The 26,625-nt window shown below is 36.9% G+C and overlaps 1 protein-coding gene across 1 annotated transcript in view; it reads right to left on the bottom strand.

The window, feature by feature from the left end:
• Nucleotides 1-23,067, bottom strand: part of PPP2R5E (protein phosphatase 2 regulatory subunit B'epsilon) — an 80,212-nt gene extending 57,145 nt beyond the window's left edge. The window contains 1 exon segment of the mRNA XM_026849405.1: nucleotides 22,904-23,067. Within this exon segment, the coding sequence (XP_026705206.1) occupies nucleotides 22,904-23,060 (157 nt within the window). The 5' untranslated portion in view covers nucleotides 23,061-23,067.
• Nucleotides 23,068-26,625: the final 3,558 nt, after the last annotated feature.

The raw sequence follows: 26,625 nt of genomic DNA, 5'->3' as shown, positions 1-26,625 counted from the left end.
TCTGAAAAAAACACCAAAAACTGATGACCAGAAGAGACATCTGAATTATAATAACTGAAACTCCTGACGTTTTCAGAATGTCCAAGGGATAGAATACACTGGCTAACAGGAAGTGTACAAAATTCCCACTGGACTGATATTTTGAAATTAAGCATCTATGCCTAATAAGTAATGCCTGTGTCCTTTCTTAAACCAAACAGAAACATAGTATTTTTTTCGTATAGAAATACTTAAGAACACATGACTGGTACAAAAGGTCCTGGATTTATAACTTTCACATAAAAACTTGCAAAACTGGAATTCTAACTTGTTTTTAAAAGCCAATTTTACCTCTATTCTGCATATAATTCTCTACCTCCAACTCGAGGAGAACCAATTCAGGCCCTGGCACAGTCAATGGCAACTTCAAAACTTGTCTTAACTTCAGTAAAAAGATGTGCAAAAAATACAATAGACTGCAAACTCTCTTTTGAATTAAAATACAAATACAATCCCTCTTAACATCCTTTGACACTTAGCCCTTGTCTTGTTAATGTACCCTACCACCTAACACACTAGCCAGAGTAATGCAGACAACACACACCTCTACCTTTACCTTTCAAATAGCGAACCTGATTTGGCAATCCTTAATCAAGCAAAGTACTAAAACAATCAAATTGGACTTGCTTCTGAATAAGACAAAACCAGTTTTAATTCTGAAGTGCAGGAAAAACTGTTACAACGTGGAGACTTTATCAGATTTTAGGGCTCTCGAGGCTAGGAGAATTCTGAATATAGGATCAGGTTACAAGTTGAATTAATTTCCACTCACTGTCTCATAAAGCTCATCATACATCTTTAAATACAAATAAAATAAAAGTATCATTTAAAAAATAAGGATCAGCTTTCCTCTGAGTCTACTGCTTTGCATACATAGACAGAATATTTTTAAATTATATCTGTTAAAGTTTACAACTTCTTAAGAAAGCTGTCTCAAGTTACAAACCAAAACAAAAAGCATCCTATACAAAACTCAGAACCTGAAACATAAACAGTTAAAAAAAGCAAAAGAACAGAAAACAACAACAAAATAACACCAAAAAACACCAACACCTTATCCTTTGATTATGCATGAAAATGTTATAATGGGTAGTCACTCAAAATAGTACCTCAGGAAATCCATCCTTTAAGTATGTAAGAAACTATAATAAAAAAATAACTTTTAAAAATTTTTTTCAGACCTCTCCTACTTGAAAAATCTTACCTTCATTACATCCACAAGATAAATACTGCTTCTTTCCATCAAGGTAGGACTGACTCTAAAGAACATCCATTCCTCCTTTTAACCTGAGTGCTTACTGAAGGTATGTTTAAAAGTCCAACACTAGCCTACAGTCTAATTCACTTGTCTAACAAGTGAATTATATTCATAACTGGATGGTGATTAACACCAAACAACCCAACACTCACACAAACAGCACAGCAAATCATTCTTTTCAAACTGCCAATCGTTGAGGTCAAAACATTCACGCTTTTAAGTCAAATTACAATCAACTTCCTCCCCACCCATTCTATTATTTGTTATTCATGCATTGACAAGAGGATGGAAACCACAAAAAAATCATGGGTTTCTTGAAAGAACCTATACTACCCTAAAGATGAAACACCATTTAAAAACTAAGAAAGGGAAAGGGCTTCTTGTGTTTTAAAATCAAAAAAATACCAACCAAACAAGCCCCAACTAAACTCATTTTTCCTCTTCATTTGTTTTAGATACTTCCTTTTACCCTCTCATCATTTTATTCATTACAGTGCCCCCTGAATACAATCACCTTCAGTATGGAGCCAAGCAATTGCTTTCTACTCCAAAATTTAAATGCAAAGTTAGCCAAAGATAGCAACACTTTGAATCACAAGCAATTCACAAGGTTCAGTGCTAGCCTCTGAGAAAATGTGAGATTTAGAATTTAAAATTGTAGTTGTTAAAAAAAAAAATACTGGTTTTCTATTTTATTTGCATTCAGATTCATGCTATAGCTCCTCTCTTTATCTTTCTACTCTATGTTAAGGTCCAGGAAACTGTTTATAAATCAAGTATTTTCTGACAGAACGTTAGCAACCTCCTTGAAATACTACTTTTGACAGCAGCAACAGCATACAAAAGATGACAGTACTAAAGGCTTGTAAGAGACTCAGTTTTTCTCAGTGGAAACTTCAAGTAATACTGCTGACACATGTTTCTGAACCCGAGAGCGCTCTCGGTTTCTGCTTACCAACCCTGGATCTTTAAAGCAGCCGTGACGTAGGAGCGACAGCCATCGTCCGGCACAGAAGGCAGCTCCTCGGCTGTTTACTGTCTCCGACTTCACTCCAGTTTTCATGGGTAAACACACGCTGGCCAGTCCTTTCATTATCTGCATAATCCCAGCCTCTTTGATTACTGCATGGTAATACCAGTGCCCGGGTGAGCTTTCATTCCTGAATTATGGCCGCACACAACACGGCCGGGGGAGTGCCAAACAAGATGATTAAGCAGCAAAATATGACAAGGCATGAATTATATTATTAATATTCCTATCATTAGCCGCAGAACAAGGGGTTTGTGCAGCCAATGGGAACTATGCATAAAGAAGGCTCCTCCACATTGACACGCTTTCAAAATAAGAGCAACTATTTATTTTGAGTAATTTTATTCTTCGGTTGCTTTGACACTTAACTGTGTTTCAACAGTTTAAAAATTACTTCCTTTTTTAAACCCTACCTTGAAACAACATTGGAGGAAACTCTTCTTTTAAAAAGGCAGGCTCAAATTACAATCCTTTCTTTTCAGAAAATGAGAACATAATCATTTTTCAAGATACACTGAAGAGCTTTCATTTCAGCAGTATACTACCTGTATTTAAGCATATATCAATTCTCCACAATTTTTTGATTCATCAACATATTGTGTTACATTTCCTCAAATTAATTTTTAAAAATAATCCAAAAGCGAGTTTTAAGGGGTTTGTATAGAACAGCCATGACACCTCAGCATAGGGGCGGGGGGGTGTGGGGGGGTGTTGTGTTATTGGGTTTCTTTTGAATCACATTATCAGCATCTCTGAGGTTTCACTCATTTCTCTAAGGGCAGCCTTCTCTTCTACCATCAATGATCTGCTCAACTGTTTTTAAGTCATTTATTTGAAAATGGAAAGGCAAATGCCTAAGAAGGGTAAAAGCTAGTGTAAGGACAAGTAACACATCACAATAAATTACTGCTTGTTACACCACTAGTGGAATAAACGTACTGGAAATCCACACAGATGAACTTTTTGGTGCTGTAAAATATTACTTCACAGTACTGGGAGAAGTTTTTCTTTATTTCTTAAGATTTTAACCCAAAGAAGGGAATACCAAGAAAACATTCAAGGCATTTGACACTGAACTTTTCAGCTGATAATGGAGATACAAATGCATGTGGTACTGGCGCTCTTCTCAGCAGCAAAGAGAGTTGAAAGGGCATGGAAGGATAGTTGTGCTCAGGGCAGGCAGAAGGAAGTGAAAAAATAGAAGAGCTTAAGCAGGATCACAGTTTCAAACTATTTTAAATCTACAGCCCTAGTTTAACCTGGTGAGGCTTCCTAAAATGTGCTAATGAGAAGAAATTGATCTGATGAAGCAACTAAATAAATTATGAATTTCAGTAAATACGACACAGCACACCACTCTTAGGAAGAAAAATTAATTTTGCATAATGTAATAATGAATTATAATAATGAATTCAAAAACATAATAACTCATTTGAAAGTTTTATTACTTTAAAAAAAAAATCTGTCTGAGAAGGAAGGGACTACACACTCAGGATGACCCAATGAGGCGACAGGGCTCCAGCCTAGATCATACCTGAATTTCACTAGCTTGCATCGTTATTTTTAATCAAGACTATTGAAATATGTTTGTGACAATCCGTGATTTTTCAAAAGAAAGACAAAAGGAATTCTATCAAATTTGTTTCTATTAAAATAAGATTAGAGCGATCTTTCAGCTGTAATAAAAGCAGCAAATCTTAAAGAGTTTGTATAATGTCATATTTAATTTTTGTCTCTTGTTTTTCTCAAGCCAAACAAGAATAACATTTTTAAAGACTGACATTTTTATGCTGTATTACTCACAAGTTATTAATTTAAAAGAACACTGAGAAATAAAAAGATTCAGATTAAAAGGCATCCATTAAGTTTCCATGCCAAATTTGAAACATCCTGATTTTTCTGAATGTTTACTTAGCGCTGTGTAGTATTCAGGACTGGTTCCCACCAAGTTCACTTGCATTTTGAGTCATCATCCACTCTGTAAATCATGACCCAGTGTCTCAGGCTGAGCAGCAAAACGAGCAAGCAGTTTTGAACAACCAGCAACCCAAGATCTACAGAGCAGAGGAAACAAAAAAGTCTAATTTCTCCAAGGAAAGATCTAACTTGTCTACCTCGTGAACACCTCATTTTTCTTCTCAAATCCCTTACTGACTTTTCCACAGCCTTTCGAGGCTTCTGAAATGGGTAAATCTGGGTGCCTTACAGCTGCAGGTTTAGGAAACTGCAAGCTGGAAAGGGCTACCAGAGCAGATAGCCTAACCTAAATGAAATAGTCCCTAAGATTTCCTAATGAAGCGATCCTCCCTGAATTAAGTGCAGTAACTTGTGTTCAAATAAAATACAACTTTTCTAAAAGTCATGACTCTTTCTTTGGAAGCACACAAAGAGAGAATCTAACATCACATTAAGTGTTCCTGCCAGCTCGTATTTTTCCTTATTATTAAAAACGCATGCCTAATTTCTGGCTTTAGCCAACAGCATTAGCTCTTCTTGTATTTGACCAGTATTTTCTCCCTGTAAGACTAACCATATCTTTTGTGATAAACTATTCACACAGATTTATTTTTTTTTTTTTAATTGCATTGCATAAGGAATTTTCTTTGGGTCTTAGATCATTTAATGGGTCACATCTCTCTCATTCTCCTACAGCTTCAAGTATGCCAAGTCCCAAACCCCATGATGCATCCTAGTATTGATCTTACCAGTGCCACAGAGAGAAGTAACACCGATGCCTCTGTCACACCTAAGAGGAAACAAATCATCCTTATTTGCTCTGTGAGGATGACACACGCACACTCTAGTTAATGACAGATGCTAAATGCCTGATCATTCTTAATTATGATAACCCTATCTAGCTGTTAGACACAAAATAATCTTCCATCATCTCAGAACTCCACCAAACTTGGGTTGGTATCCATGAACAAAGCATAAAGCTGATCCAGGGAACAAAAACCACCTCTGACAAACAGCAAGGGACCACTAGAGAAGTTCTAAAGAAACCGCTTCACACAGGCAAAAGTATACTTTCAGAAAGAAATTTTTAGAAATTCTAGAAGAAAAATTGAAGATTTATGAAACTGTACAGAAATTTTAGCCACGTTACTGTAATAGTAACAAATTAGTAAGCAGGTGACAAAAAAAAATATTTATGGAAACTGAAAACCCCTTTCTATCAGAAGCAGAACTAGGAGCTGAGATCAACACAGGCTCTGTGAAAAAACTCTTGCTATTTCTTTGCCTCACTTTAAAAGAGAACAATATTTTTTCTTTCAGATAATTTTGCAGAAATCTCCTAGGTTTTAGTTAAATTTGCCTACAATAAAATGATCACTTCTGGAATAACTAGGCCGTGGAAAACCACATTTTCTATTTAGATTTAATCAAGAGATTCTTATTCATTTGAATATTATTTTGTGGCTCCATGTGAAGTATGGGTGGGACATGCTGAAAAGATAATTTCTTTCCTCAGTTTCTACAGCACCTGCTAGAAGCTTTAGGCACACAAAATTAAACCTATTCCAAAGCTACAAAACATTAATCACCTCTTTGACTTTTTTCCAGGTTAAGTATCAAATGTGTTCTACTGGAAATGCTTATACCCACACGTGTGCAAATACCAGCTTCTAAAGCATAAATATCTCCACTGATGTTAACTATTTAATGACCAAGCACAGAGATCCTGTAATCAGCTCTCCCCATGGAACAGGTCATAAAGGGAACCACACTTAGAAATGAATTAGAAGTTCATACTCCCTGCTTAAATTAACTACCCTGGTCCTGAGCAATGGCTTCCTTGGGCCTTTTCTCTATGTTTAGTCATGCAGCACAACAGCTTCACACAACTTCTTTATCTCTCCTCTCTACCCGCCGAAAGGAAAAACAAAAAATGCTGGGGTAGCTCATTTCATGCATCCCACACCATGTCTCACAGGTCAGAAATGGTATGGCTAAAGAGCGTTTACACTCTGGCTTGGCAACAAGGCGAGAAGCCAGGGCAGTTCCCGGGACTATCCAACCTGCAGAGAAGGCCAGTGGAGGGATGAGGAAAGCAGAGATGAAGGAAGCTTCCCCTCTTGGGCTATAAACGGAGCTCTGCATGTACCCAGGAGAAATTCAGGCCCAGTCCCATCACCTTGCTTCTGGCCTCCTTATGGTGCTCTTCAAGGATGCAGTGCCAAATAAACACTCTAGGTAGATCTTCACAGTGTTACAGCTTAAAACATTAATAGAAGTGGATACACTGAGCTTTCTGAAAACTTCAGAAGACAACACTCAACAGCTTTCGGCTTAACTTACATAATCAGAAACAGTATTACTCCCTTTGGAAAAGCAAGCAAAAATGTTGCATAAACTGACATAATTTACCAAAAAAAATTTTAAGACAGGTGGCAAGAGAAAGAGGGGCTTGGGGTTGTATTTTTCTCCCCTCACATCAACATTAGCAAAATGTTTGTAGCTGACCTCTGCTTTTTTTTTTTTTATTCAACACAAACAGCAAATTACATCCAGGCAATAAGTACATTTTTAAACCAAAACTCCATCATATTTTTCCCAACAATTTTTCCAGTCATTAAATGGTTTTTAGGCAAACCTACTAAACAGCTGCTTAATATTTTCAAGTAGTTTGGTCCAGGTAGCATCTGCCAACCTCTTAGCTACATTTAGTATCCTCCCACAGTTGAAGCCTAACAGACTTCTCTATTGAGACTTAAATCAGCAGCCTCTTTGTCTCCATGCAACTGCTCTTTTACTGAAAATGGTATGGCAGTACAGAAAGCATAATATGAATTTAAGCAATGAAGCTGGTAGAAAACTTCTCGTTGTCTAAAAGGAAAAAATGCAAATTCTCACTTAGTTCCTTACTGGAAAAAATAAAATGCAGTCCCTCCCTCCCTAGAGCCACATGAATGCTATCACAATGGCATATGCAGGTGTAAAATCAACAATTCAGCATTCAGATTCACATGCAGCCCTGTTAGTAGGTTCCCATCCCTACCAAGGAATGGATTAGATGGAATCACTTTTAAGGGCAAGTAGCAGACAAGGACCATGCTGCTTTACATGGTATCTTTTTTTTCTATAAAGGAAATTTCTACCCAAGCAAATGAGCTTCGCTCCAATTTACATCTCCTTGTGGGATTCTCAGAAGTTTTACAACTATAGAATGCTGAAATTCCGCAACTTTTTCCTTCCGTTAGCGTTATAAGAAAGTGGGTTTTTCAGTGTTGTGCATGTTCCTAACCATTTTTAATAACAACAAACGTTAGGACTGATGAGCCAGATTTACTTAACATTGTTGATCTTCTGAAATACAAAACCAGGAATATTTGTTTAACACAACTACTTAAAAAAACCCAAGTACTGGTGGTGGTTGAACCCAGGCCTGCTGTGTACTGTGGCTTCATTAACAAAAAACTGTACTGTGCAAGTTTGCCATTTAACATGATCATTATTCCCACTCCCAAACCCAAAGACCTTTTAGGATCAGATTATTTGTCACTAGGCGAAATGAGAAATCCATTGTCCTCTGACAAATGATACCTAATGCCTTAGTATTAGACAAACACAGAAACCTGACCTTTGACAACTTGTCTTATTTAATGATCTTCAATTGCTGGCAGTTACTAAAACATACAAAAGCAACATCAACACTTGGAAAAAATATTCAGTGGTATTTGCATCCAACACTTCAATACTCACCTAACAAAATACTCTACCTCAAATTTACACACACAAATACCGGTTTTAAATAAAGCTTATTTGGAGTTAATTAAAAAAAAAATCTTCTGAAATTTTGATAGTTGATTACTGGTCTTCCCTATTCTCCTACTTGAAAAATGCAGTTTATCAAGTCCATCAAAATAGACACCCCCCCAACAGCACCAATAATACTGTTAATGCATTACATTTTGCCTATTAATACATGTAGGCTACAGGCATTTATTTTTAAATTTTTTCTGCCCCTTATTCTAATGAAGCAATCACAACAGAAGCTCCTTGTGCAATCCTTAACAAAACCAGCACACCAAATTGTCCAAAACACTACTAACCAACACCAGGATGCGCTCATTCTCCCAAGAACAGGCTTCTAAACACACGTAGGCATGCACACACACACCCCTCCTTGAACCCACAGCTAAATTTGTTTCAGGTTAATGCATCCACTCAATCTCAAGTGGTCAGTGCTAAGATACAGGCACTCTGGCTTCCACCTTAGTCATGCACATAAAGGTAAACATTTTTAAGTTCAGTTCAACTTCACACAATAACCATTATCAAAAGAAGATAAATCAATTCTTTTCCCTTAACACTGTAGGAGATGTGTAAGATTAAACAGGTGGTAAAGCCCATCTTTAATTCTATCATATTTCCAGATATGAAATACTGTAAGAATTCTTTGTTCGTTCCATAGGAATGACAATATGAGTAGTATTTGATTTCTTAACTAGTCATTTTTTCTATGTTACTTGCCAAAAATCTATCAATAGTGACTTCAGAAATATATTTAATTTTCCCAATCTTTATACCCTTAGGTTCTATCTCTCACACTATATTCTTCCCTATTCCAAAGGTACAGTTCAGTAGGAGATAAAGTGGATTAAAGACATATTGAGGATTATAGATTATGCAGTTAGAACAAACACAGGCAAGTATTTCAAACAGCTGACCCTACAGAAAGGAATCACATTCTGTTCTCAAGATGATAGACAAAAATAGAAAGCACATTCCACTAGGAAAATATTTACTTAATAATTTATCATTTAAGAACTACTACTGTACAAATTAAAGTACAAAGACAGTATATTGAAATCAATGCAGAGATATACACGCAATGATTATAACAGAGCTTCAATTTCGGCTGTGATTGGATTTACAAAGTTTACTCTATTCTAGCATGAATCACACTTCTGCTTTCCCTGACAGTCCAGTGATTAAAACTGATTCCAGTTTTTTTGGATAGGAGAAGCTGAGAAACAGTGTACTGCCGAAAAGTCTAGAAATAAAAGGATAAAAATCTCAAAGTATCCAACTAGAAAGAAATGCCAGTGAGATGTAAGAATCAATTTAGTCCAGACACTATTAACTTCCTTAATGATCTATATGATTAAAATAGCATATAGATAACATCTTCTGAGGATATTAAATAGGGAACATTGAGTAGCAGTAAAGTCAGGAATAATACAAAGAAACCTAAGCAAATTCCTTACATGGCCAGAAAAGAAAGTGAAATTCAGTTTGGAAAAAGACCAACTAATACATCTGGGAAAAACAATCCCAAATATAGATAGTCAATATGGACAAGAAACCTGGGAAACAACAATGCAGAGAAACTGCATTAATCACAATTGGGCATGAGCTCAAAAGAGGGGAAGGTACTGTCTGTCTATCCACTGAATCTAGGAATGGGGGGGAAGGCTGAATTACTTCCCTTTCACCCATCTGACTCCCCTCCCAAAAGGAAACACACACGGATGGGCACTCTATTCAACCATCTTTGCTACAGTCCTGGACACAAGGTAGGTCCTCTTGCTCAAGACATTTAAAACTACATGAGCAAAAACATTGTTAAGTACTGAATGCTTTATCTAAAAGGACCAGCTGTAATGGAAAAACAGTCTGTGCTTTATTATTGTATATTACGTGTTGTTGTAGAGCTCTTCCGTTATATTTGAAATACCAGAGTTTTTTAATCCAGAAGTGTAATGCTTATCCAAAACCAAACAAACATGAAAATATGTTCACTTCCAAGCCATTTACTTTTTATTGACCATGAAGTTTTGGCACATTTCACGACAAGTGAAGTAACTTTGAAGATGTTGGCTCTCAAATGAATTTTTGCAGTAGTGCAATGCCTGTTCATGCTAGGATCAACTGTACAAAACAAGGGGAGATCAGCGACGCGCTCATGTCAAAGGAGGTCACCTCAGGATCTCTTCTGAAAGGCATGACAGTCCTCCTCTCTGCAAAAACCCTTGCCTGAGAAAATTTCTGCAACAGGAATGACTGTTCCTTACCAAGCAGGAAACAAGAGAAACTTGCTTAGAGATACTTCAAAACCTGCTTTCTAGACACTTACTTCTGTTTCTAGGTATCATGGCAGCTTTCATTAGGAGAAAGTCCTGAAAACGTTAAGAAAAATACTTTTACCTTGCTAACATAAAATCAAATCTCTCCAATTCCCTTCAACTCTCTCAGAAACAGCTCCAAAGCATATACAGAAATTCTAAGAATGATTTGAGTTTTGTGGGGATTCTTTTTTTCTTTTGCAGAAGGGCTACTTTGGGGTGAGGTTGTCCCCCTCAAGTGTGTTAGTTGGAAGAATCTGTCCCGCCTGAGATTTAGAGATACTTTAACCAAACCTTCAACTTGGCTCTTCTTGCCCATGAAGCAAGGTGCTCCAAACGCTGTTTGCTGAACTTGACTGTGTGCGTTATGGATGTGGCAGTTTAGGACACTGAAAGAACAGGAAGAGGAACAGACTTGTCCTGGGAAATTCAACACATTTCTTCTGCCTTTGAAATTTCCTACTATTAGAAGGAGACAAAATATTGAGATACTCGGACAAGATCACTGACTCTGTGGTTGTCTTTTTCTTAAAAGACTGCATCGTTTTTGTTATTTGGGGCATTTGTTTGTTCTTCCTGAAATTAAGGAAGAGTGAGATATTTCACTCCGTGACCTGAAATTTCACAGTTAATGGAACGATGGGGTAAACATAACCTCAAACATTTGGTTCCTTTCTCCGTCCTTGCTAAGACTCTTTTTGACTCACTGCAATGAAATGTCTAAAATTTTTCCAGGAGCCTTTTCACTGCCTAGCTTATGCCTAACCCACAACATAGATCCCATTTGCTCATTTCTCTAATACTAAGGGACTTGCTGCAGTTCTTTTTACTTGTGGCTAACCAGATTTAATCTGGCAGCTCAAATGATATTTTAAAGCAGTTTACAGCAATAGACACTACTTTTGAAATTGTGGCATCCAAAATACGTGCTAACAACCACCCTGATACACTGTCTCTTCCTCGAAGTGCATCTAAAAAGTCCTGCATCCCAACCCTCCCCCACATACCTCACAGGTCTGCTCCTGTACCTTTGCCATCCAAGATACCCTGAGACAATTGCATTGCTTTTCCAAGAGACAAAGCCAGGTGCCAGAACTTTAGCCACAATCTCCATCACTTAAGACAGATAATTCTGAAGCTACTTTTCTCAGGAGGACTAATAACCACTTCTCTCCATCATTCTTTCTAGTCCTAAAAAGAGAAACTAGAGTGGCTTTTAATCTTGAGTAAATACCTGTTAAGGTCTAGGTTTTGCCAAAAGCAGATACAGATTTCTATCTACTAAGATCCTCTATTAGAGGCAAATCAGTAGTGGCTATTTTTTCTCTTACTCTTTGCCTTGCCTTTTCACCCTTTTTGCACTTTTTAAAGATGAGTAGAAATTTCAACCACTGCCGTTTCCTAGCATTGGTGGGGAAGGTTCCATTTCTTCTAATAATAAGCAGGATGGGGGAAGGAGGAAAAAAAAACCCAAACCAAAACAAGAGAGTGCATGGAGGACAAAGGATAACGAAAATTACTGCATGAATAACAGAAAGGGAAGACTGTCTTGCAGTAAGGTGTGATTACTGCAGAGGCAGGATGGAGCTGGCATGCTCTTCACAGGGTGGATCTCCATCTTGACAGGTCTAGTCTTGTCTTCAAAAGTGCAGACAAACAACCACTGTAATACACCAATGGAGCTTAGGAAGATGAACAGATTTTTTTTCTTTATGAAAATAGCTGATTTTATTATACTGAGATTTTCAAAAACCTCTGCAATCCACCCCACCTGGAGTGCTTGTTTTTACATGTAAGAGTGAGTTTTATCACCCTCTTGTGGAAAAATAAGTGAATTGTATCTGTCAGATTATAGGAAGAAGTAAAATGTGGGAATAAGGAAGGCAGTGATAAAGAACAAGCAAAGAAGAAAAAAGTATGGGCTGGGTGGAATAAAGGAAAAGCAAAGGAGAACCAAGATGACTAGTAATACAGTATCACCTCAACTTCTTCAAAAAGCTATCCCAAAAATGTTATTTGAAAACACCAAAGATAACAAGCTGCCAAATTTACTCTCCCTTGGTAACCCTGACAATATTCAACAAGTAAATTATGTTCTCCACAGTGGTTCAAGTACTGTCTCGACTGTAATCACCATCTTTTGCACTTTTGTTTCCACATAGATGGGAAAACAGTCTCCATAAAGTTTTGCACAGTTAACTTTGTGTGAAGTCAGAAAACACTTACTAAATACACTTTCTTATTTATAAAGAGACTGCATATAACATCTATGCCCTGTTGTAGGAATGTTAAAGAGAACAAGTGAGCTAAAAACTAACAGAAGTTTATGCATTCACATTAGGTCCTACTGGGCAACATGAAAGAAAAATAGAAATATTTAATTCCTCTAAAATCTGGAATCATCCTTTCCTCAGTTTTCACCTATCCTCTATATGAATCTGTAATATGAGAAATTTAACTTGCAGTAGTTTTCCTTTACAACGTAATCCATATGAGAATATATTCAAAACCTTGAAAACAACAAATAAATTTACTATCACCAGGATTTTAGAACTTGAAAATCCAAGTTTGGTACAAGCATACACAAAAAAGAAGCCAAAAAAGTCACAAAAATGTTAAGTTAAATTCATGACACTGCAAACAAAGTACAGAAATCCCAAACAAAAGGCCAGCTCAGATCAGGTAAATATCACAATCATGGTGAGAAAATAAAGAGATCTCACATAATGTATCCCTAAAACTTCTGGAAAATCTTCCAGGAATCCCACAAAAAATTACAGACCACATCCAACACAAACCACAGTTACTTCTTAATGACATTAAACATTTTTTTTGATGTTCCTCAGAAAGAGTTAGAAACCCACTGAAAACAACAATTCTAATGGCAGATCTTCTTAGCCTTATGATAAAAGGATACCTAAAGAAATGTTCCCCTCCCATTATACAAACTGCATTTACACCTAGTCACTATTCACAATGAAAAGCATAAAATTGATAACTATGCAACTTACATTTATTTCATTGTTTTAATCAAAATCTGACAGTAGTTCTCCAGACAACATATAATTTCAACTCAACCTTATTCTTCTGATTTTTCTGAATAAAAATTACTGTATCTGAGTACTTAACCATTATCTCCAACTGGGGGGTCAAATCTTAAAATTAATACTTTTAAGAGTAGGTACACACAATTATCTTCATTTATTCATCATCCCTGAGATAGCACTGATGATTTACTTTAGCTTCTGCAAAACACTCATCAAGTAAGGAAGGCTAAGTCTGCAACTGATGTTTTGCAGCAGATACATCTTTTTGAATTCATAAAAATCTTATAAAAAAACCCCACCCCTAATTATGCACAAACCTTTATAATCAGAATAACTGCTTGCCTCCACCTCTCTTGTAACTTGGTCAGTTCTGAAGTCCAACATTAAGTTATTAAAACAAGCTCTTCAGATCAGGGAACACAAGAAGCTACTGTTACAGAAGAGCAAGCAGTATGTCCAATGATGTTCAGACTTTACAGCAATCTGCTGTTCTATTTCTTCTTTTATGAAGCTACCCAGAAAGGACCCCTTTTACTTTCTCATTCTGCCCATTTAACCAGGTACACCAACTCTGTTATATTGTGTTCCTTCTCTGCCCCCAACTCTTGCAGATGCTAGGGGAAGGACCTGTCATACATATTGACAAGGAAAAAAATAGTAGTAAAAATTCATAAAGGGCATAAGTGAGAAACAATGATCCTTTTTATAAAAATGTATTAACAAAAACATCATTAGTGTTTCAAAATAATTAAACTTTGTTTTCCAGCAATACAACTTGATATAACAGTTAATATCAGACATACTTGACTTGAAAAATAAACTTCGTACAGGAGACTGAAAAAAATGCAGTTATATTAAACAAATCTAAGCATTTATCCATATTAAAAATTATACACACGTCACTACTGATTAGAAAAACCTACTGATGAAAAACCTTCCATTATTGTAAATCATTATTACTCCTGATCAAAACTGATTCCCCTGTAGTTTGACTTCAAGACTTTGCTCAAAACAGACAATTTTTTCAATCAAGAGCAACAACTAAGAGAAGTATTTTACACCAGTTCTTTGAACAGCTGCCTTATCTTTTGAAAACGCTTGACAAAGATCCTCAGACTGTAGCTGTAGCAATTTTTTTCTAGATTTTTTTTTAAGCAGAAAACCACACACACAAAAGCTATCAACCCTATGTATATCTTCACCACCATTTCAATTCTGCTGAATTAACTATTTGAGAGAACACAGGATCAAGCACATCACTAAAATTAGGATGAGGCAAAATGTTTTCAACAATCTGCTTTACACTGTGGCTCCACAGACACTTTCCTCAGCACAGAAGAGAGGCAGTGCACTGTGGTGCATATTTGGGAACTTCTCGAAGAAGCTTTGCCAAACAGAAAAAGCTCACATGTAACTGCACCTGCAACAAAGACTGACACTTAGATCAGCAAGGTTTCGAACTAAGATAAGCCATGCCATATCCTTCTGAAAGACTCTAGTATTTTATAACTCATTTTCCTTAACTTTTTATGAAGTGATGTGTGCCCATTTCCTGATATTTGTGAATTAGACAGTTACCAAGATTACATGGTCCCACCACTAATCCAAAAATGCCCAGCCCTACCAAAACTCAGTGTGACTCCTCTCACTCACTGTGACTCCTCTTGTCTGTTACTTCTAAAGATTTTTGCCTGATTGAGCAAAGGAAACAGTAATAACTTGAATGAAAAAACTGTAAGTGAAGGGAAGTTACCCTGAATCTAAAAATAGTTTTCTGTCCTACTCCCACTCCCCAGAAAGCATAAATGGAAGTGCTCTTTTTTCAGGGAGGCAGAAGCTTAACAACTGATGAACATGAAGGGACTGCTTACTAACTATAAAGCTTTATCAAGGAACAGAAGTAGTATCCCATTATAAGAATTGAATTTTAAAAACAGAAAATAAGCTCAAAAGCTAAACATCATGTATGACATTAAATATATATATACACACGGATATGTATTATACACATTTAATATACACAAACACAGATTTTATAAATACGCGCATGATTCCAGAAATATGGAAAATGTACCTTTCACTACTGTAAAGCTCCATATCTTAATCAATTATAAAGGCAACACTATATTTCAACAATCACATATACTATAAAGAAATAATTGCATGGCTAAACCATAACTTACATTTGTCAAAGGTACTTTGGGAAAGGAATATAAAGGAGGTGCTTATTACAGAAACAGGAGGTTCTACTACAGACCTATAGGGTTACACGTGGACACAGAAAGAAAACTGTAATATTATTAGAGAAATAAATAATATTGGGAAACATTTAGAGACATACTGTACAGCCTGAAAAAAGAAGTTTCTGATTATGGTAAAGTCTAAACTTTCCTACAGAAAATTTTCAAGATTTTAGACTCAATCTTGTGATGAGTACAGAAATACATTTTAAACAGTGAATACAAGTTACTTCACTTTAAATACAAGAAAAAAAGAAAAGGAAGAGGTAGGGATGACCATCACTTAACATTTCCAGCAGGTAGACTAAGAAATTCCTGAAGTAAAATAATTACAATAAAGGCTTCAAATTAAAGAGGGAAAAAAAAACAAACACAAAACAAAACCACACCACACCACAACAACGAAAACCACGCAACCAACAAACAAAATACCACCATCACAGCTACAGAAACATCGTCAGACCTGAAGAGACTTAGAAATAAAGACAACTGAATGGAAACATTAGAAGATCAGGGCTAAGCTGGCAGAATTTCTCACCAACTGCACTCTCACTAAGACACTGTTAAGATAAGGAAGTATTCTTTTACTGTGATCTTAACTTCGAGTCAGAATTTCTACAAATGCCCATTCTCTAAAAATGTAGCTCTATAAAACTAGATTCCAAATGTGGGAGACTGTAACAAGACAAGAAAAGTTCAGAAAGACAAAATGTAACTAGTATATGACCCTTTCTAAACACTATCAAACAAATACATTTTAGAAACAAATCAGAAACATTTCAGATTATTGGAAATAATTATTCTACACCACCAGATGTTGAAAAAATTAAAAATAAGGTTAAGTATATTAAAAAAAAAAACAAAAAAAAACAAACAAAACACCTGCCAAGAGCACAAGAGAAAGTGAAGAAGTTAATTAAGTGTGACAAGAACCTTGAACATCTTAAGAAAAAATAATGAATAGTCTAAATCCTTCTCCCTTTTGGGTTTGTGGCCATATTCCCAAACCTTACACAGCTATGGCCCATCATGTCCAGATTTATTTCAACCAGAACATCACAGAATCACAGAATCGTCTAGGTTGGAAAAGACCTTGAAGATCTCCTAGTCCAACCATTAAGAGAACAGTGACAGTTCTCAACTCCACCAGATCCCTCAGTGCTATGTCAACTCTACCCTTAAACCCCTCCAGGGATGGGGACTCCACCACCTCCCTGGGCAGCCCATTCCAACGCCCAACAACCCATTCCATAAAGAAATGCTTCCTAATAGCCAGTCTAAACCTTCCCTAGTGCAATTTAAGTCCATTAACCAAGTAATAAGTGATAGGACAAAAAGTAAAGAGGCTCATCCCCAGCTCTCTGCACCCTCCTCTCAGGGAGCTGTAGAGGGCGATGAGGTCTCCCCTCAGCCTCCTCTTCTCCAGACTAAACCCCCCCAATTCCCTCAGCCGCTCCCCAGCAGACCTGTGCTCCAGACCCTGCACCAGCTCCGTTGCCCTTCTCTGGACACGCTCGAGTCATTCAATGGCCTTTTTGTAGTGAGGGGCCCAAAACTGAACACAGTCATTGAGGTGCAGCCTCACCAGTGCCTGTGAGCACATTTATCCCTTCCCTGTCCCTGCTGGCCACACTATTGCTGACACAAGCCAGGATGCCATTGGCCTTCTTGGCCACCTGGGCACAGTGCTCCTGTTCATCGGGCTGTCAATCAACCCCTCCAGGTCCCTCTCTGACTGGCAGCTCTCCAGCCACTCCTCCCCAAGCCTGTAGCGCTGCTGGGGGTTGTTGTGGCCCAAGGGCAGCCCCCGGCATTTGCCCTTAGTGAAATTCACACAGTTGGCCTTAGCCCATGGCTCCAGCCTGTCCAGGTCTCTCTGCAGAGCCTCCCTACCCTCGAGCAGATCAACACTCCCACCCAACTTGGTGTCATCTGCAAATATAGGCACAAAATTCCTAACAGTACTTCTAGGACTGATTCTTGATTCACCACTGATTACATACCAAGTTCCAGCGTTTTTTACACACAATGAATTAAGAGTCCTGGGATCTCTTTCCAATTATGGAAATAAAGCAAAATTTTATTTTGAAAAGTCATAACCACTATGACCCTGAATTCCTGTTTATAAGAGGAAAAAGTATTTAGCTTAGGTATATTATTAACAGTTCACTGGTATCTGTAGAGCCTTCCAAATTTCACAAATGGAGAGTAGCACAGAAAAGACAAGCAGACAACCCCCATGGAAGTCAACAGAAAACCAGAAGCTATATCTTTCTTCTTCTACGACTCAAATCATAACTATTTCCCATATGTACAGTTCTGAAGGCAGTATCTCTAAGTCTGAAAAGGCCAGACTTTTTTTATGATAAAGGAAATTAAAAAAAACAAAAGTATTTGTATTTGAAAAAGAAGGTGCACATCTTGCAGTTCTCACTTCTGGAGTCTTTTGGAGTTGGTAGGATTTTTCACTATTTAGGAACTTCAGCATTTCACCTATAGATAGTATTCATAAAAAAAGCTTATAAAATCTCAACTATAGGGAAATATTATAATGATCAAAAGCAAACAGCAAGTGAAAAGAGATTTTCCCTTTTTGAGTACGCAATGCTCTTTTGTTGCCACTACAGCAATTCTTTAATGCCATGGAAACTATCTGATAAATGTATTAGAAGCTCAATAAATTTCATAATATTGAGGTAGCAAAGCAATTGGTATTGTTGACAGAGAACTTCTGAGTGCCTATTTTAAGGAAGAAAAATTATCTAAAAATAAAAACCATACTTTGAGCTGTTTTCAACAAAAATATACAGTAGTTTTAGAAAACTTGAAAGGAAGCTACACTAATTATATTAGATCATTGGATCATGGAATATGTGGGAGAATGATAGGAAAAAGTAGGCATACCTTGATATTACAAAAATGGGATACATTAACAGTCTTACTTTTGGATGGTTTGCTTTACCTAACTTATGTATTTTTAATGAGGGTGAGGGGGGTGGGAAGAATAATGTGAATTACATGCAAGCTTTCTGTCCAGTTTCTCAAGATGCTAAACATGTACTCATAAGGCATACAATCTTTTTAGTCACCTGCAGGTATGTCTCCATCCTCTGGACACTCCCCTACCATTACAGATACTGGCAGAAACAGAAATTAACTCTCCCTTCCCCTTTTACAGGTAATACTGAAATTCCTTAGTTTTCTCATGTAGTACAACATACTTTTTTCCAATCAATTGCTTTCTAACACTGCACTCCTACCAATCTACATCTAGAGACTTCTAAGTAAAAAGAGTATCTATACAAAATGAAAGTAAAATAACCCTCCAATAAATAATACTCCTATCCAATGCACACACAATACTGTCTTCCTCTACAGAATAAGCATGATGTGAGACATGCCACAAACTTGGTTAACAAACATGGGCTGGGTTAGACTAAGGCACAGAGATGGAAGTACTCATTCCCAGAAAAGGGCCCTTCACCCCGACTGCTCAATCACAAACCAGTTATCTAAGGGATGGGCCAGCCTTGATAATACCAATAGCCTCTTTAAAAGTAAAGCCAAAATCAAAAGCCATAACGTACTACTACAAGATACTCCAAGCAAGAGCATGTAAACATTTAAAAACGCATGTGAGACTGAAACATATGTAAGAGTACACACTTTGAAAATTCAGGACAATTGTATCAACTCCTATCTGCGCTTCTCATCCCATTCCTCTACACTTGAAACAAAGGAGAAAAGGCTGGTTTCAAAGTGTTATATTGGACATTAATCATATTTTTTAAAAGTAACTCCAAATCAGATTTAGTTACAATGCAACAAATAAAAATCTAACTAAAGTATCAGAGAAGTTTAGTGTAGGCTAACAGAGCAGCTTTTTGGTTTGTGACTTTTGAAAGCCTAAACTCAGCCCAACAGAGTCTCCTCAGAGGGCACATCTGATTTTTCTTAATACATTAAATGATTGTTTGCAAAAATATACAAACATACACACGTCTTTTAATAAATAAATAAATGCAACAATAACAATTTCTCTATACTTTTTTTTTTTTCTGGGATAAGCAATACTGAAAATTCCAATTCTTCTTACTACATTTCCTAAATAGCAGGTTATCTGTCAGTGTTGTACACAGCATCAAGACATACTGTCTCTTCTACTGTTCTTTCCTGAAACATTTTTATTACCAAATGAACAACAACAACGCTGACTTATCTATCTATTTTTGCAATACAGGCATGTATGTTCACATAAGGCAACAGACTGCATTAAAACACTACCAAAACAAGCCATTTCACTATATGTGCCTCTGCCCCTAGGGAAAGGAATGAGAGCAGATAAGATGTGACAGATGTGTAGTCACGTCACTTAATACACTACTGGAAGGTGCTCAAATCATTATGGTGACAGGCATAGTTTAAAAACTTGCAAAGAATGGACTAAGCATTTATCTAGTTTTCTGCATACATGATTCTTGTAATCAAAGACACTGAAGTCCATAAAAGTGCTGTTTGAGAGAAGGCAGTCTGCAAATGTCAATATGCAATATATTTATTAAAAAAAAAAAAAAAAAAGAAAAAAGGTAGCATAGGTAGCATATGTTTTTGACAGCAACGTCCCTCCATCATGAGTATGAAATATGTCTAATGTTGCAGTCAAGGTCTGTCCTCTAAAAATGTCCTGTACTGAAATATTTCTGATAAGGTTTAATTAAACTTGAAATTCACCCAAAACTAGAAGTTTATTTAAACTTAGCAACTGTAGATCCCCAAACTGATTTCATTTTTCTGAGACTACAAAAAACTATTTTGCTGAAATCTCTTCTCTGTTTTGGTTTGAAAGACAAACAAAGATAAAATTGAAAATCATATGGTTACTCACTTGAAGTAAAACGACTAGTCATTTGTTTGAATATAAGTGTAAATCCAAGAGTTTAAAAAATTAGGACTTTCAGGCAATTGACCAAGAAAAGTATGAAAAATGCAGGAGAAAATTGTTTCCTCACTTCTTTCAGGTTTAATAAGCCTGAATGTTACAAATATTAATGTAGGTCAAGAATATTTCCAAACAGTAGCATGATTTTTAACTGCCAGTGTTGCTTCAGCAGGGACCAATACCACTGCTGTTCCACATAGATTGTTAGGCCCAAATCCTGCAAATTAATCTGCACAGGTAGATCCCTGTGCCTCTGGGAATCCGCATTAAGTCAAAGAGGGAAAACTAACTCACAGGATCAGATTCTTAATTTGAAGCTGGACCACTGTAACTCATTATGACACTAATCATAAATGTCTCACCAACACTCTCTGCTCCCCATCTGTTTGTTTTATCTTATTATAGTTTTATATCTCAATCCATGGGACTAGCAGTAGTCAAATTAAGCACCTGCATATGCCTATGTTTCTGCAAGGCCAGGTCCTCAGACAAAGCAACATTTTCTTATGCTTGTGCACATCCCTAGTTTATTCCCCGAATGGGACTACACGATATAATGGAATAACTGTAACATCAATTTCTTCATTTATACAAATTTTAATGTTTTCCAGTAATCTAGACATTTAAATCAAAGGATAAACTCTATTCACCTTCTGAAGTGTAGCAACTAGTATATTCAAAGGAAATGACCCGCGTAACAAAAACAACCTGCAAAAGCATAAAACTGGACTGTAAAATTATTTTAAAGAAGCATTTGCTTTGTTATCATATTGTCACAAAACAACGAGAAAATTTCATAAAATACCACTAACTGCAGACTCCAAAGTCAAATCCACTGGCACCAACAGACCCTAACATTGAGAAATGCTGAAGGGGGGGAACTTTCTGGTACAGCATCACTCCAGGCCTCTCACACTTTTACTCTCCTCTATGCTTCCAAGTCATTCACAGTCAGACACAATGCAGTGAGCTGAGATGGACCTTTCTTTTGACCCCGTATGGCCATTTGTGCATTTTCAGGTATCCCACAGAAAAAAGCCCCAAATATTTTAATGACAACTCCATAGAATCTGAATTTTAACTAAATTAAAAGACATACATTAAGGTGTGAGTTTTTTGGGGGGTTGGTTTGGGGAGGTTTTTTTGAAACTTCTCTCTTCTCATGAAGATTTAGGGTTAAGACCTAAACCAAAGTGCAATTACACATTTATTACGAATTTCAGTACTCTAACAAATTTGTCAAACAGGTAGAGAAACTAATACACTCACCCACAAAGCAAAAACAGGACAGACATAATATTAAACCTATTAATCTTGCTATTTTCCAGAATTATCAACACCAACCATGCTTATTTTCGCTACTCATAGCAGAAAAGAACAGCAATTAAAACAGTCCATAAAACTAAATAAATAATTTGAGAATTCAGTAGAAAAGAAACACTTTCTGAAAGGCAATTCCCCCTTCCTCACCAAACAGACATAATTCTGAGAGGTGCTTTTGGCCCCTGGATTTGCACTGAAATTCAGTGACGACTGGGATTTAAGAGAAGCATTCAAGATATTACAGAGATATTGGCATCCTTTCAAGAGTAGTATGCTGGATCATAATTTTCTTTCCCAAATTAGAGGTTAAATCTGCCAGCAGAAACTCAACCGGAGCTGGGATATGCAGGCTCTCCAAACAGTAGTGTCTTGCCCAAGACCTGATTGGCAGCATCTTCCCTCTCGAGAGGCTGCAGCTCACGGGACCTTTCGATTTCAATACTCAGCAGCAGCCAGGAGCTGGGAGCTATCCATTCACAAATGGTATGAGAGGGGGTCCCATCTCCCCACTAATACCTTGCTGTAGGACATTCATAATATGCCTGTGGGCACCACTGTCACAGGCTGCAGACCCACTTAACAAGGAAAGATACTAAAAAACAGTTTCCCTCTGTTCACAAGTCAATTTACCCTTACCAAAACTATGGTTCATTTACATCAACTGTTGAGGATTTACTAACTAAAATACTCACACACAGCCTGAGTGCCTTGACAATTCAAGTCATGCTTCGGGTTAACATTAGCATTAAAAACTTTGAAAAGTATTCCAAACAATTTCCACACCCTCAAGTCACAGATAAAATATTTTGTAGAGCTTAAATACATATATTTCTGGCATAAAACATTTCTCATTGCTGGCAAAATTTCCCTGCAATTTCTGGCAGTAGAATACTTTGAGTTTAGAAGTTAGCTGTAGAGTAAAATTGTTTTATTTACTAAAAATCATTCTTGATCTTACCTTTTAGCAGAGGCAGGGGAGTTAACTCGATAGGCTTGCCCTGAGACCTAAACTGGGAGGAGCTTTGTGACCTCTTCTGTCTGGCTTTTCTGACGGACTTCCGAGAAAATCCGTCTACTTTATCCACTGATGGAGGAGTAGTTGGTGCTGAGGACATATCCCTACTGAAGGAAAACAAATGTTAGAAGTGGTAAAGACTAACCTAAATTTTCCAAAAATCTTTCTGCACCACTGTCCTGCTGACAACTCACCCAGATAGACTGTTAAGAGAGCTAACCCACCAACATACATATAAATTGTATGGAATAAACTTAATGGAACAGTGTCATAATTCCTCTCACTCTTTTATTTGTGTCTCCCATTTGCCAAAAATCCTGCAACAGGAAAAATTCAAACCTAATGCTGGCACCATTATGTCAATAGAACTTCATACACCTGTAGACTTTACACAGGACTGTAGCCTTAATTCTTTGGGACAAAGTAATTTCAACTCATTCTGCAAGGGATCATGCATGCTAAAGAATGGGTACACAAAAAGGTAGAAATGGCTTTTTGATATTAAAGTCATCAATATGCATAAGACAAAAAAAAAATAGGACAGAAGAAAAAATCAGTTTATTTGCCACACCTACTTACAAGATTTTATAGAAATTTAAGTATAGCAAAAAATACTGCTATGCTTCACAATTTCACTAACACTGACAAATTTTACATATTACTTCTTTATTCTCCATTTTAGAAATACTCAGTTATTCTTCTTTGAGTACCTTTGCACACAGTTATTCCACATTCTGCATTTCTATAAGAATAGCAGTGTGGTAGACATAACTAAGGGCATAAGCCAGACAAGGTTTGCAGGGAGAAGCAGAGAGCCAAAAAAGGTTTCTGTGAGCAGAAGTTTGTTTCCCAACTGTATCAGCTGGTCTAAGAAATAAGCATTGCTTCTTCCTATAAAACATGCCTTGGTAGTACTCCTGTAGCTGATTCCACACTACTAAGAAATACGAAAAGGAAACATTTAAACAGTGAATTAATCCACCCAATTATTGTATTTCCCAGTCTTGTCCTGTCTGTTAAAAAGGCCCATCACATCTTGGTGAAATACGTGAGTAATACTTAAGGGAAACGAGATAGAAGGAATTTAGGCCTACACATTTCAAGCAGCTCTGTGTACAGTTAACTTCACCAGCATGTGCACCTCTACTGAAATCAACAGCACTATCTGCATTAATAACAGGATCATTAACAAGAGCAGCAATGTTGATTTCAGTAAGGCTACACACTCGTGCAAAGTTAAGCATCGGCATAAGCATTTGCAGGATCAGGGTCTTAGAACATGTCCTTGGAAAGCATTACTCATCCTCAATGTCTGTTGACTTCAATTACCGAAGTGACTCGTATGCTAAAAGAAGTTGATGCCACAATATAGAGAACACTTTCGAGTACTTATTTTATTAAAATATTTGGTTACTCATATGCTTCATAAATTACTAAATCCATTGAAACAGACCTTATTTGGGTTTGCCTTCCATAAGAAAGGCTTTAGAAAGTATGATTTATTGCAACAGTGTAAACAAGTTCCAAAAGGTAAGAACTATTTAATGCAAAATTACATCACTTGTACTAAATCTATCAAAAATGGAAGTATAAACTCCATAGCTTCTTCGAGGAAGCATGTGCAGCACCCAGAAGCTGAACTGTGCAGATGGCATTACAATCATGAAAAAACCTTATTCCATCTTTTTGATTTCTCCTGAGGTATTCTTTCACTACCAACTTATGCTTTCTAAATATAATACACTATCAGCAACATGAACCTGTACCTTAAACCGGTCTCGTTTATCATCTGGGGGGGGTGAGCTGGGGGGAAAAATGCCACCATCACCAGGGCATTCAGACCCCAGTCGAGATTAATAAATAAAGAAGTCAGATAAACTGAAATCGAATGGCCTGTACTTCAGCAATCCACTTCTAAGATTTCAACAGTCCGCCAAAAAAGCATACAAACATAAAGTTATCTGTTACATAAACCAAATTCTGGAACTATCAGAAAAAAATATATTCTTAAAACCTGAATTGGTTGGCCCTGTTTCATCTCATCAAAAAGATTCACCTCCTCATCACATGCATCATTAAAGTGTAACCATTTCTGCAGAAATGTTTGCGCACTCTCTCAAAATTCAATTACCAACAAATTAAAAAAAAAAAAAAACAAACAATAATGGACAGGGACTAAAAGATCACTTAAATTGCAGGATCATTGTGTCAGCGAGAAGCTTTACTGACACTTCTCTGCTGTAAATTTAGTAACAGTTTCCCTAACCTGCTTTATAAATTATTAAAATCTAATTCTAATTCAACAAGACTACATCCAGCCTAACAACCTTACAGTAAACACTGATCTTTTTTTCATCTCTCCAAATGAACATTTGCTCCCCTGAATACACTATCACAGTGAAACACACTGTTTCGACGAACAGTGGGGGGGTGTGGGGTGGGGGGAAACCCGAGATTATTTATTGTGTGCAAGTGGGAAAGCTGCAAACCCAGCCACTGCTTCTTGTTTCTTTCATCAGGGGATCTTATTCTATTCTCGAAGTATTTTTGTAAATACGAAGCCACGCACATCAGATCTGCTGGTCTCCGGGGGGGAGGAGGGGGGTGTAATGCTCGGAGAGGCGGGTGTAGTGGACATGAACAGTTTTGCCCTTCATCTCTCAGTATATCTCTTGCATATCTGAAGAAATAGGTCTCCCCTAGATTTTTTTACCTATAGACTAAGCAATTGCACATCAGTCCTTCCTTGCATGTCACAGTTTTAAACCTCTCAAGATGCTTATTTCTTGTCCCTGTGTTGTCTCAAAACCATTCACATCTTTTTTTGAACTGCAGCACGCAAGACTGGACACGGTACTACAATTAAGGCCTCAACACCACCAGCATCTGCTGTCATGCCTGTCACAGACTACATTCCTGTTTACATGTGTCAGTACAAATACTTTTGAGTCAGTATGATCTATTCACAATTTTGCTGACCTGTTTTACCCCCACATCCATTTCTGCTGACCTACCAAGCCAGTTATTTCTTCCTTGAGTAGACAGTAATGCTACTTGAGAAATTATTTGCTGCAATAGCACTAATGCTATCCCTTCACTGTTACTGCTGGACAGGTGAGCAATCAAGCAGTCAAGGCATTTTTGAAAATAAAATTCCACATGATTTTAATTCAGAAAACTATAGGATTTGTCATCCTTTGTATATCAAATGTGTTTCTCAGAAGAATTGTATGTAAAAACAAAAACTTAACTGAGATTGAACTGTGCCACAGTTACAGAATGGTTATGTAACTGTAAATTTGTAAGAGAGATTTGCACATAATTGTAAATATTTAAAATGTTAAATTAGCTTAAACTAGACCAGCAAAAATTATCTAAATGCAAGTAAGGGTTAATAACAAAGAATGTAGATCGGGGGGGTTTATACCAATATAAGGTAAAATTTTGCAAAACCAGTGTAACTTCCTGTTGCCCCCATCAATGAGCAACAGAACCTGCAGATGCACATGTTTTGTTTTGTTATATGTACGTAATTCTGTTAGTAGTGTTTGTCAGTCACATAATTCTCAGATTTATTCACTGTCCTGCTTTTGATGTGGACTGAACAGTGCAACAAGCAGCTCATAAAGTTATTGAGAGCGTACTCTGCAAAAGGGAATGTCTAG

This window comes from Athene cunicularia (assembly GCF_003259725.1).
Source record: "Athene cunicularia isolate RWA chromosome 5 unlocalized genomic scaffold, athCun1 chr5_part1, whole genome shotgun sequence".
In the NCBI taxonomy this organism is placed as follows: domain Eukaryota; kingdom Metazoa; phylum Chordata; class Aves; order Strigiformes; family Strigidae; genus Athene; species Athene cunicularia.
Note: the sequence above shows the minus strand (reverse complement) of the source record. Positions and strands in the feature narration are given on the sequence as shown.